The sequence below is a fragment of the Trifolium pratense genome, linkage group LG2, assembly GCF_020283565.1.
Source record: "Trifolium pratense cultivar HEN17-A07 linkage group LG2, ARS_RC_1.1, whole genome shotgun sequence".
NCBI lineage: Eukaryota > Viridiplantae > Streptophyta > Magnoliopsida > Fabales > Fabaceae > Trifolium > Trifolium pratense.
Window position 1 is genome coordinate 43332770 of NC_060060.1, and position 14325 is coordinate 43347094.

General features: G+C 34.1%; 2 protein-coding genes across 2 annotated transcripts; one reads left to right on the top strand and one right to left on the bottom strand.

Moving 5' to 3' along the window:
* Window positions 1-2142: 2142 nt before the first annotated feature.
* LOC123904746 (PKS-NRPS hybrid synthetase cheA-like) lies at window positions 2143-4949 on the bottom strand. The gene is made up of 3 exons (XM_045954372.1): window positions 3712-4949; window positions 2945-3627; window positions 2143-2843 (listed from the first exon to the last, which is right to left on the bottom strand). The coding sequence occupies exons 1-3, from the start codon at window positions 4947-4949 to the stop codon at window positions 2143-2145; spliced, it is 2622 nt and encodes an 873-aa protein (XP_045810328.1).
* A 2709-nt stretch (window positions 4950-7658) lies between these two features.
* Window positions 7659-9535, top strand: LOC123907780 (UPF0481 protein At3g47200-like). Its single transcript, XM_045958153.1, has 2 exons — window positions 7659-7689; window positions 8186-9535. Exon 2 carries the CDS (start codon window positions 8189-8191, stop codon window positions 9515-9517), a length of 1329 nt encoding a protein of 442 aa, XP_045814109.1. The 5' UTR covers window positions 7659-7689; window positions 8186-8188; the 3' UTR covers window positions 9518-9535.
* The last annotated feature ends 4790 nt before the right edge of the window (window positions 9536-14325 follow it).

Consider the following 14325-nt stretch of genomic DNA (forward strand, 5'->3'; position numbering starts at 1 on the left):
GGTTATAACTGACGCTAGGAGCTCAGAATTTTTTTAAAAAAAGTACATATAGCGACGGTTATGAACCGCCGCACAATCAATACAACCGACGCTAAGGTCAATGCAACGGTTATTCCAACGGTTTACTTGAATCGCCGCTGTATGCCGTAGCGACGCCGCATGTTGCGTCACTTGTCCAACCGCTGCACCAGTCAACTAGCGACGGACAAAACCGACGCTAATGCTTTTTTTCAAAGGTCGTCGCTTGCCTGTTTTCTTGTAGTGAACATTCTCACGTTCTCACCAAAATTTTCTTCTATACTTTTGCTCGCATTCTTCACTCATACATGCACACGTATTACAAACAACTCTTCTATTTATAGACAAAATAGAAAAATAGTTTGAATATCTCGTACTATTTTTGTCATTAATTTATTGCGGTTGTTGCATGTGTCATTGTCATAAGACCATGCTTTTTACTAGCAATGATTTGTATGATATGACCGTTGAAAGGAAACATTATCTACTGTCTAATCATTATTTTGATCATCATCTTCTGTGCTGCAAGTCAAGACAAGTACGTAGTCAAAGTTTGTGCAAAGACCTGATTATTAATAATATTATATTTACTGTTCAAAAAACAAGTACGTAGTCAAAGTCCATGCTATTTTCATTATCTAAAAATAACTCTAAGACTAAGGGAAGACTATGTTCGTCCAGAACTTGTCAACATTCATTTGCGGTACAAATGATCATCTTAAGCTTTAAACGGTAGAGAGTAGAGAATGTTTCTTCCAACGATGATATATCATGTAAATCATCGACCGTGATTCACTCTTTCCATATTGAGTTGGGCTAAGAATGGGCTACATAATACTAAAAATGTCATATGTTTTTTCTTCCCACCCCCATGAATCTTTTATCCCCCTGAATTTCCAATTTTGTCCTTCAAAAAACTTCGGTTCGTAGAAACCGAAGTTTTTTTTTGCCTTGAAAACAAAAAACCGAAATTTACTCTGAATTTGCACTAGTAAAAATTCGGTTTCTGCGAACCGAATTTTTCTGCAAGGGCAAAATTGAAATATTGAGAGTATAAAAGATTCACGGGAGGTGGGAAGAGAAAACATCAAAATGTCACAATCTTCTGAAACCTTCACATTTGTCTTCTAGTAAAGCTTGTAGTCTTTCATCAACTTGGGCTTCATAGTGGCACATCTTCAATTGGAAAATTTTTTTTCCTACCCCAACAATCTTCACTTTACCCCAACAATCCTATTTGAAATGACAAATATACCCTCATATATAATGTAAAACTGGAAAAAAAAATCACTATTTACCCTAGTCAAAAAAGTGTTCCGGTGTGAGTTCGGCGAATTTGAGAGAGTAAGTGCAATTTTACATACCGGTACACTTTTTCGAAGTGTGCCGGTTCGATTTCTTTACCGGTACACTTGAAAAAAGTGTTCCGGTATGAATATTCATACCGGTACACTTTTTTTCAAGTGTACCGGTATGCATATTCATACCGGAACACTTTTTTCAAGTGTACCGGTATGAATATGCATACCGGTACACTTGAAAAAAAGTGTTCCGGTATATTCGACGTCTGCGTATCGTATTACATACCGGTACACTTTTAAAAAAGTGTACCGGTTCACAGTGATTTTTTTTTTTTTTAATTTTTTTTTCCAGTGGTGCGTACAAGAGGAGGAGACGGTAGAATTAGGCATAACAGAGGACGCGGAGAGTCTCGGCCACATCAGGAGGAGCCGGAAGATGATGAGATGCCGCCAGTGCATCAGGAGCAGGTTGAGGAGCAGGTTGAGGAGCAGGTTGAGGAGCAGGCTGTGGTGCATACCCATGACTAGTTTTTTATTGTTATGTTTTTTTGAACACTGGTTTATGTACTTTTATTTTTGGATTGTGTATTTTGTTGAACTATTTTTACTATATCGTGCACTTTATTTAGATTATGAACTTTATCGATCAAATGTTTTTTATACTTCAATACATTATTTTTTGACACAAATAACGTTGCTAAAGTAGGCATTGCATTTTATTGACATAAAATATATTTTAACACAATAAACGTTACTAACGAATTTAGATATTTGATAAAACATAAGTAATATAAATATTCGACATAAAATAAACAATTAAAAATTATTCAACAGACATAACACCACTAAGAGGTTTCACCGGAGGATTTAGAAGGTTCCAATATTGTAGGCGTCCGTTTAAGTTTGACATCCAAGACCTTGCTTCATGTGAACAAAATTTCTTCCAATCAGCTGTAACTTCGGGCAACGGAAACCCCTTTGACATGTTTACCGGAACCCAATGATTTCCATTGACAAAACCAATACAAAAAAACCTTGCTGAAGAGGAATATGAAGTCATCATAGGAAAGAAAGTCTTACTAGGTTTACCCAACGTGACGAGAACGACATTATACCTATTTGCTACCAAGTAACCCATAGCAGGTATGGTGAACCATCTAGTTGCTACCAACGAATCTCTCACAACCTGCAAATCTTGTTTGAATAATTTCTCATACAAATTGTTATTATTTCTAAGCTCTTCATCTAACTCCCGGCGGACGATGGACCAACCTTCCTCTGTGTAACCAAGTAAAGATGCAACAGCTCTAAAACCACAATTTCCATCTTCAAGCACATCAGCAATGTCAACAATATGTGGATGCATATGATCAGGAAATTGCCCCAAATATTTCTGAGATGTCAGTTTTTTAGACATCTGAGATAGTTGTTTCTGAGATGGTTGAGATTGTTGCTTCTGAGAGGGTTGAGATAGTTCCTTCTGAGATGACTGTGATTGTTGTGTACACAACCTCTTCGATGTACCTAGATTTATGTAAAAACAAAAAAAGTTGAATATATAATAATAGAATATAGACATAAAAATATAAGCAATAACTATATTATCAAAAAAATAAATTAGTCACCTTGTGAATCACCATATTCTCTTTCAACGTGTTCAAAGTATGATGGATCACGATACACATCATAACCTTTTGGTGCTTTGCCTTTATTTTTGTTCTTCACTCCTCCTCTGGTTTTTATTTTTTCAGGTGGTGGACACAATGAACTTGAGGCTGGATAAGCAAGTTCAAACACTTTACTCTTCAACGCTCTTTTACCAACAATATCAAGTGACCGAAATCGAGTCCATATGGCCTCCATTGCATTACTCATGTCCAACTCATATCCATCCTCTGTGTCATCCTCCAATGGTTCTTCCATAGTTAATTTCTTCCAGTGACCGTGAACTGAATCTAACAGTATCGGTACACCGCTGGTTGTATATCCACTCAATTCACAAGCACAAGGCAACTCACATGTTGACCTAAGTTTGCAACCACACAAGTTTTTATTTGTTCCAACAATGTCAATTCTCTCCATCTCATCAGAAATTAGTGTCATAGCGGCCCTGGAGACAAAGTTTCTCAAATATTGAAAAAATGGACTGCTATGTGTCTTTTCTGTATAGTAAAAACTTTTTTGAAAAGACTTCTTTATTTTGTCAACTTCTAGTCTTATGTTGTCATTCATGCCTTCCAAACACTTGCATAAGTCTCCTTTGCTGTGTTCCAACATTTTCTTCAGTCTCCAATGTGCAGACTCAACTCTAAATATCAAATTGCAAACAATAGTCAATTAAACGCCAAAAAAAGAAAAATATAATTTCAATTTTAAAATAAAAAAATTATACCTATTAGTCGTTGTGTTTCCTAAATGCATCACTCGATTGGTCCATGCTTCAACAAATTGTTCTTTGTGAGGGGCCAACCAGGTGTTATTGACATATTCGACAAAATTGCTTGAATTAACACATGCTTGCTGAAACGCATTCAACCGTTGCTGATACTCCACCTCATTCGGACTTTCAACAACATCTCTCCACAAATTTTTCACCTTCTGTTTCATATCCTTAGGTATTTGCACGGTGCATCTCGCATTCACATTTTTGATTATGTGCCACGTACAAAGCATATTAGTAGTATGTGGAAATATATCTTTAATTGCATTCATCAAAGCAAACTCCCTATCAGTCAAAATTACTCTAGGAAATATATCTTGCTTTGTAATCAATTGCTTCAGCTTACCTAACGCCCAATGATAATTGTCCGTCTTCTCAGATTCCATGTAAGCAAATCCAACAGCAAATGTCATGTTAGTTGACGTTATGCCAGCAATTTCAAGCAGTGGCTGTCTATATTTATTAGTTTTGTACGTGCAGTCCATAACCAAAACAATGGGAAACAAGTTCAACAACTTGATTGAATCTGGATGCGCCCAAAAAATATCACTCAAAACATCGGAGCCATCATATTTTCTTCTATTCCAGCTGACATATTTTGCATCATCTAACAACTGCAGCAAGTGTTGCAGCTCTGTTCTGGAACCTCTTTCCTGTATTTGCATCATGTGTCTTTTCCTATATACAAGTGTGGCATCAACAACAGACTCTGGATTTTGATCTTTCAAATCTAAAACAATGTGTCTTGGTGCTACTTTACGCTTTGTCAAATCTTGAACACGTTTGTTTTCATCAGCGGTTAAACGTGCCTTGCGAGGATGACCATGATATTGGTCAGGTAGCCCGTGGTTGTGAACTCCATGAATAACCTGAACTTTCCATCCTGAACCATCTGTTGAAGGTGCAGCTCTAATTTTAAATGGACAGTTATACTTTTTCGATGCAGATGTCGTGGAACTTTCTGAAGAGTCATACTTTCCACCTTTGTCACAACCCAAAATCAACTTGTCATTTCTTCCTCTTATTCCGTTCTTTTTATCCGACCGAGTAATGATAATACCGACTTTATTGGCATCTCCAACATCTCGAGCCCATTTGACAACATCATCTGCGGTAGCAAATTTTTGATGAGTTGTAAAAACATTCGTAGTATCTACCAACATTTGACTTGTATCGCCGAGATAAGCCATATCTGTTTAAAAATAAAAAAATAAATTAAAATTAAAAAAATTAAGAATAACATACCGGTACACTTATTACATACCAGAACACTTTGACTACCGGAACACTCTAAAAAAGTGTACCGGTATGTATAATGATAAACGAAATATAATTAACATACCGGTACACTTTTTAAAAAGTGTGCCGGTAACATTAACGTACCGGAACTCTTTTTAAAAAGTGTACCGGTAAAATAAACATACCGGAAACGTTATAAAAAAGTGTACCGGTATAATTAACATACCGGAACACTGTTAAAAAAGTGTACCGGTAAAGTTAACTTACCGGTATGGATAATTGCTTACCGGAACAGTTTTTCGTGAGGATGAAAATTCTACCGGAACAGTATAATACGACAAAAATTGTTTTTTTAAATTATATTAATTTTTAATAAGGGTATATTGGGTATTTTTAAAAAAATGTTGGGGTAAAGTGAAGATTGTTGGGGTAGGAAATTTTTTTTTCCTTCAATTGGACCAATATATTGGAAATTTTTTTTTCTACCCCTACATTTATCACTATACCCTAACAATTTTTCAAAAATGCCCATTCTACCCTTATCTTACTCTATTATTTTTTTTTTACTAAATTATATTTTATTATTTTTTACTTTGTCATTTTATAACTTTTTCGGTAAATTGGTTCCGCAAGACTTTTCCAGTACGTATTTTTTCTTTCTGGTATGTTAAATTTACCGACACACTTTGAAAAAGTGTTCCGATTTACAATCGTTTTTACCGGAACACTTTAAAAAAGTGTGCCGGTTTGAAAACTGTGTAGAATTTTTCTAATTACCGGAACACTTTTGAAAAATGTGTCGGTATTATAAGCAATAACAATCACACAATAAAGCAAGCAGGATATTACTTACTCCTTCGTTTCAATTAATAATTATTTTCATAACATTTTGTATGTTTCTCTCCATGTGCAATTATTGTACTCACACACATAAATTCCAAAGAGATTTTTGCCTCAACATTTCAGTTGAATTGAATTCTTCTTATTGTTGTGCAATTTCAGATTCATCAAATTCATCAATGTCTTCCTTCATTTCATGCTTCTATAAATGCCGCAAATTTGAACCCAAATCTACCACCACCACCACCACCACCAATGCTCTAAACAGGAAGAGGTATGATGTGTACCCGAGTTTCTGCGACAAAGACACAAGTTCTTTGTTTTGGGTATCTATAACGTCCTTACTTCTGAAAGTGAGCTTCTGTTTTCTGGGACAATGAGAGGACTGGAAGTGGAGATCAAGAAATACCAACCTCAATGCTGAATGTAATTGATGTGAGTTTCTGTTTTAGCATACCAGAATACTTTACATCATACCGGAACATGTTTTATAATACCGGCACACTTTTCAAAAGTGTTCCGGTATGTAATTAGAAAAATTTTGCACACTTTTCAAAGCGGAATACTATTTTTAAGTGTTCCGGTAAAAACAATTGCAAACCGAAACATTTTTTCAAAGTGTGCCGGTAAATTTAATGTACTGGAAAGAAAACTAAGTACCGGAACAGTCTTGCGGAACCAATCTACGAAAAAGTTATAAAAGGGCAAAGTAAAAAATAATAAAATATTATGGCTTAACTACACATTTGGTCCCTTACGTTTATTTTAGGTTTCAATTTGGTCCCTTACGTTTAAAAAGTATCAATTTGGTCCCTTACGTTTATTTTATGTTTCAAGTTAGTCCTTTCCGTTAGTTTTGTCACTAACACTGTTTGAATAGTACACGTGTCAGCGTGTCCAAGTGCCACGTGTCAGTCCACATATGCAAATTGACTGCCACATGTGACAAAATTGACGGAAAGGACTAACTTGAAACCTAAAATAAACGTAAGGGACCAAATTGATACTTTTTAAACATAAGGGACCAAATTGAAACCTAAAATAAACGTAAGGGACCAAATGTATAGTTAAGCCAAATATTATTTAGTAAAAAAAAATATAATATAGTAAGATAAGGGTAGAATGAGCATTTTTGAAAAATTGTTAGGGTATAGTGATAAATATACGGGTAGGAAATAAAAAATTCGTGAACAAGCTTGCTGCAATTCAACATTTGGCTGCACCTCAAGCTATAAAATTAATATACAGTATGTTCCAACTTCCAACCTCTTTGCATTTAATGTACCGTTTGAAAATCCTCAAGTTGCTTGCAAATTGCAACTTTGGCTGGACATAATCCAAATTGTCAAAAAAATATGGAAAATGCTAAACAGTGCATCCGGGTCACTGATTAAGGATATTAAAATGAAAATTTTATCTTGGAAATTGTGAATTCAATACTTTAAAGATGTAAAAAATTATTATCTCTCATCATTAATTTTGTTCTTTCTTCCTTTTATTAGTATGCTTAATTAGTGCTCGAGGCACTGTAGCATGACCCAAAAAATATAAACCCACATGTTGTAGGTCCTACAGAAGTAACATCAAATAGTCAACTACTAATTAATTAACACACTTCACATAAATTAATTTCCCCTTTTGTCTACTCAATGAAGTTTCATTGATGTTTACATATGTGATAAAAATAATGAATATGGCTTTCCATTACTTAGATCAAGGGTTGAATTCTTCAATTTGAATGAGTTGGTTTTATCTCAAACGAATATATATATAAAAGCCTGAGTGAGACCAATCTAAAAGAAAATACTCCAAGTTGAAAAATATCCACAGTTCATAATTTCAACATTTCAGGTTCCTCCTTCTTCTTTTGATTATAGTATCATTTTTATTTTGTCTGTTAATTCTGTCTAAGAATATTTGATAATTTGTTTCGTACGGTAACTTATATTATAATTCATTCTCTTGTAACCTTGCCAGACTGGTTGGGGACCATGACTTCTCTTCGTAATTTGTTTCATACTCATTGAAATAAGTTAGTGTATTTCAAATGAATATATAAAGCAAGACTAGACCCAATAGCAAAATTAGCCAATCCTAAAAGCATTACATGTACTTCAAAATCATATGAAACTCTTATGATGATCTACAACGGCCTTCAAAAAAAGAAATTTAGGGTATTCCTCGAATGAGAAAATGAATTGAATTGTGCCAAATGATTTTAGTCGGAGTTTCAAATGATTTTTAAATACGGATCCACATTAGAATTTCCCTTATTTTAGTGATTCTTTGATTTGATGTGACTTTGGTGCTATTTATCAAACCAATGACCAAACTATGAAATATTTAGGAAATGGAGGCACAACCAAATGAATTGACTAAAATGCTCGAAGCAGTAGTTCTTCCAGAAGAGTCTGGAACCCATGAGCAATGCATCTACAAAGTACCACAAAAAATTCGCCAAGTTAATCCACAAGCTTATACACCTCGACTTATTTCCATCGGTCCTTTTCACAATCCACTTGGCTCAAATAGTGTCGAAAACCATTTGCAGGAAATGGAAGGACTCAAACTCAAATATCTCAAAGGATTTCATAAAAGAACAAACATAAGTATTGATAATTTGTTTTCCAGAGTTAAAGAGTGGGAAAATGAAATTCGAAAATGTTATGCAGGGCCTGTTAGCCTTAACAGCAAAGATTTCTTAAAAATCATTATAGTTGATGCATGCTTCATAATTGAGCATTTTCTTAGGAGATTTAGTTACACAAATTGGAATAAAATTGATCCTATACTATTGAAACCTTACTTACTTGATGACATTTTTCGTGACTTAATACTCCTTGAAAACCAGCTACCTTTTTTTGTTCTTGAGAACATATACAACTTAGCTAAGCTAAATCTTCCATCCTTTATTACAATTACTATACAATATTTTACGGAATTCAACCAACAGAATTTAAATTCAGGAGACTTTACTGGTCCTAAACTTCCAAAACACTTCACCGAACCTGAACCTCCAAAACACTTCACAGATCTTATAAGAACATTTTTGCTACCATCATCATTTAATTTTACACCTGAAGGAACGGGAAAAATAGATCATGCAATGGAACAGGTATACAGTGTGAGTCAATTATCAGAAGCAGGATTGAAATTTGAGTTAAGCGATAGCAAATGCTTACTTGACTTGAAATTTGATAAAGGTGTGTTGAAAATGCCATGCTTTCTTGTGCATGATTCAACAGAGAGATACATGAGGAATATATTAGCTTTTGAAGAATGTCACATTTCAGATAAACATTCAGCATACATTTCTCAGTACTTCACATTGTTAGATATTCTTATTAATACAGAAAGTGATGTGAGCATCTTAGTCGATAAGAAAATTATTATTAATTGGACGAGTGATGCTAATGCAGTGGCTACAATGGTTAACACTCTTTGCAAAAATGCCTCAATGCCTAAATACAATGCAGAGTATCTATCTTTGTTTAAGACGTTAAATGGTTTTTATGAGAACCCTAGAAACAAATATAAGGCTATATTTGTACACGAGTACTTCAACACTCCTTGGAAAATCGCATCCACTACTACTGCAGTATTGCTAGTTTTGTTTACTCTGATCCAAGCTGTATGTTCAATCTGGTCATTAGTGAAATCATACAAAGATAAGAAATAATATGTTACTTTCAATGGTTTTACTGTTCGAAGGTTTTCTTGTTTGCTGGTTTTACTGCTGGAATATTTGTAGTGTTGCTTTTGCTTTGGTGGCACAGGCACTATAGTTTTTGTGTATGTTTCCTGTTCATTCAAAATTGGGATTGAGGATTTTATTTGTATGGAATCTTAATTATTTGGTTACTGGTTTGTTTATTTTGTGTCTGAATCTTATTGTACTACTTTCTCATTAAAAAAGTTTTGTTCTATTTTTCAGGTAATCAGCAATTGTTTGTAAATATATGTTGCTAATTTATATGAAATGGTGTTTTTAAACACACTAGTACAAAAAACACATTTTACATCTGGACAAAAACACTTTTTACATCAGAGAAAGGTCAGATGTAGACGCACTAGACATAGTAAGTAGACATGTTTTACATCGGAATTACGCCGGATGTAAAATGTACACTTTGTACGTCTGTTTCGTACTTCAGCTGATGTGAAGACTAGTTTTTCAAATATTTTATTAAATTAAAATGGACCTTTTACATCGGTCTAAGCTTTTTACCTGATGTGAAATCTTCAACTTTTTTTAAAAAAAAATCCTGCGTTTTTTATTTTAAATCCTGATTTTTGTAACCCACATGCATATAAATTATTAATCTCAAACCCAAATAGTACATAAAAGATTGCAGTGCTTCTACTTCTAAGTAAACAATAGAAATGACTTATTACCAAATATAGCACACTCACATAGGACAAGTTATTAGCATCAAAGCTTTAACAAACTGAAGCTCCATGCAACAAGATAAGGTACTACATCAAACAAATTAGTTTGTTTTAGATGCTTCTATCTAAGAAATACAAAAATATACTAAGTACCAAAAACAAATAAATAACCCATTTCCATGGTGGTTAAAATTCTCTATATATTTTTCGTCAAAAAAATAATCTCTATATTTATCAAACAATGGAAATCAGAGTTAAAAAAAGAGGGATATTTGATTACCTTTTGAGACATTATGTTATTATTCCAGAAGTATAAAATATGCAAATATCCACTTAAGAAAAACAACTGGTTTTCAAATTGTATGACAGGAGAGCCCAAAGAAATGAAAGAAATGAATAGAATTACAAAAGATCACAAAGTTAACACATTATTCGTATTTTGATCGTAATATGTTTATTAGTACATGAAAATCTAACATTCCTCTTACCTCAAACCTTGTTGAAGAGATGCTATTAGTCTATGACTAGATCAAAAACCATATGACCCCTGTTAGCCAAAGAATGTAACATTTGAGTTAAATATGAGTTTGTACACATTTAAATCAATCCAGATCAACAACATACACTTTACTTATTATATCATTACATTTTTGCAATTTAAGAAAAAAAAGATCATTAAATTTTTGTCAAATCTCTCTTATACCCATACCTAGCATTATCAACATTATCAACATGCCTATATTTTCAACTTGCCTTTATGAACCTGAAACAAACACACATAAACAGAAATTTTTACATGTATAATCTAGACTAATAGCAGCAGAAAGAAACATGACAAGATTCTCAGACACATATATTGTTCCATCCCAGGCATATGATAATAAGAGGTTTCGAAGTTCAGTTCAAGAAGTGGTCCAGCACTGAGGATTGCGAGACCTGCATCGGGATTCTATTTCGGTGTTACTATTAACTTAAATTGTGAGGTCACAACAAAGCATTCAATCCACAAAACATACAATTTTATCTAAAATTTGAGGTTATTTAACAAACAGTAGATCATGCATTGCATGGTGAGTTGATTACCTTTAATCACAGCAAAATGTGACTCCAAACAATGCACAATATTCATTGATTGCCAAAGAGAGAAGCAGTTGAGTTGTGTTGGTGGACTGAGCGAAGCATATGGGAAGCTCTGAGAAAGTGCCAACAAGGGCAGAGATAGATGCTGCTTTAGTGCTTTTACTAACTCCAATCTCTCCTCATCACGATCAATTTCTTGTTCTTCAGCACCTCCATTTAGCAAGAGAGATCGTTCTGCTTCCTGAAGCATGGCTTTTGCCTCAGAAATTTCTCTTTGATTTTCTGCAATCTAGGAAGCTTTTCCTTCAAGCTGTTGAGTGTAATCTGGGAAAATTAAATAATAGAATCCATCATCAATTTCATCTGAATAAGAATGAAAGGATTATAAAACCTAAAACTCATTAATCCAAAATCAAATTAACTCAAACACTAAGCATGCTAAAACAACACAACCACAATTTCAACTCAAAAATCAAAACAACTAAGAAAATAGCAAAATATCAACAAGTCCATTAAATAACCTAAAACAACAAAATAATAATTAGGTCAATATATTATCTTTTGAAGAATGTCACATTTCAGATAAACGTTCAGGATATATATCTCAGTACTTTACATTGTTAGATATGCTTATTAATACAGAAAAGGATGTGAGCATCTTAGTCGATAAGAAAATTATTATTAATTGGACGAGTGATGCTAATGCAGTCGCTACAATAGTCAACACTCTTTGCAAAAATGCCTCAATGCCTAAATACAATGCAGAGTATCTATCTTTGTTTAAGTTGTTAAACGATTTGATACGATCATGAGTTCCCTAAACATGTGGAAGGAAACTTATAAAAAAATGCACAAAAAAATATTTGAATGAAGATGTTTGAGCCCAACTTGAAGCCCATTTCACATGATAAGAAGCATCTTTAGGCTGATTTATGGTTTAATAATATTGGACTAAATAGAAAACAATTAAGTCCAGTTTTGTTTATTTTTATTGTAATTTTCGTTTTTGGTATTAGGAGGATTTTTAGATGACCTTTAGTTGCTCCCTAGGCTCTCTAGATGCTTCCTAGTCGTGCACTAAGTCATTATAGTGGCTAGTGTGAATTTATAAGCATGTTAGTGAGAATTTTCTAAGTCCTATGGCAAATGTATGGTAGTGGACAATAAATCTTACTATGTAAGGATATGCTATAAATAGGACTATCATGTACTTTTCAAACAACTTGGAATATAATCTAATTTGAGAGTTTCTCTTGTGAGAACTTTTTCTTTGTTCTTGTGATAAGAACATTGTTCTTGAGATAAGAACTTTATAGTGTTGGTTCTACCGGAAGGTCGCGTTTAGGGTCACACTTTATTTGATAACTTTGGTTCTAACGGCAGGTCGCGGTTAGGGTCAAGTTCCTCTTTTCCTTGATAACTTTGGTTCTATCGGCAGGTCGCGGTTAGGGTCAAGTTCCTCTTTTACCTGTTTTCAAGACGATCCTAAGCAGTCGCTTATCACGATTTCTATGAAAACCCTAGAAACAAATATAAGACTGTCTTTGTACATGAGTACTTCAACACTCCTTGGGAAAAGGTATCAACTCTTACTGTAGTATCGCTAGTTTTGTTTACTCTGATCCAAGCTGGTCATTAGTGAAATGATACAAAGATAAATGATACGTTAATTTCAATGGTTTTACACTTTTACCACTAGAAGGTTTGGAGTGATACTTTTGTTTTGGTGGCACGAGTGCTGCTAAGGTTCATGTTGAAGGGTTGTTTCTTTTGGATTTTTTGGGGTGTCATCTTCGTCGACGTCTATTTTGGTGGCACGAGTCCTATTCATTGAATTTGGGAAATGAGGATTTTATTTGTATGGGAGTTGTGTGTGAACCTTATTCTCTTTGGTTGAGAAATACTTGTATGGTCTTGGTCTCATTTGGTCACACACACATAACAAAACATACATATTATTTAATTATTTTTTTTTTGTACCTTTTTCTCAATTTTGTGAGTGTGACCAAATTGTGACCAAATATTAATGGTCCATGCAAGTATTTCTCATTTTGGTTTTGGTTTGTTTGTTTTGGTTCCTCTCTTGTGTAATCTTGTACTACTTTCTCATTAATAAAGTTTATATGAATTTATATGAATTTGTGTTTTTTATATGTGCTTTTGAATAGTTGCATATAATAACCAGTCCACACATTAAGAATGGGAATGACCATTGAATTTCCCTCAAAGTCTGTCTAACTTTCCTATTTTCCAAATATACCCTTCATCATCTATCTATCCCATACTTATCTATCCCAAAGCAGGAGAAATACGACAAAACATAAATTGATCCTAAAATAATGTCACATTTCGAGAAATGTCACATTTTTTATTTTTTAAAGGGGATTTTAGGGTTTTTAAAGTCACTAAAAGATTAGGGTTTATAAGAGAACTTTTAGGCAAACTCTAGGGTGTGGGTATTGATTCATCACAATTGGGAAACACTTTCATATTGAATTTCTTGGCCACGGGAAGTGAAATTCCGGCAGGTTGGTGGACAGATGTTGTGACGGACGCTAGAGCATCTCGTACCAGTACTGAACACAATAGACAAGTTAAATTAAATAAAGTGCATAATACAAATAACACAAGTTATTTGTTAACCCAGTTCGGTGCAAACACACCTATTCTGGGGATACGAATCCAGGAAGGAAATCCACTATAATAGTGTTAGTTCAAAGCTCTCAGCAAACGTCCCATTTACGACTTATCACCTAACCACTACCCGTGCTAAACTTCTACCTTGGAACTCTTAGATATGAGGCCCCTCTCACTTCCCTTCAATCACACAACCCGTGATTATAACAGATCAACACAAGATGGAGACACACTCCAATAAACAACCTAACTCGACAAAAATAGCCCAACACTCGTATCGGTGTGATACAAGAGTGGCTCACAATTACAACCCAACTAAACAAACCATCTTTGTGTTTTGATAAAACAGATGCAACAACTAGAGAGGTTTAAAAAATAAAG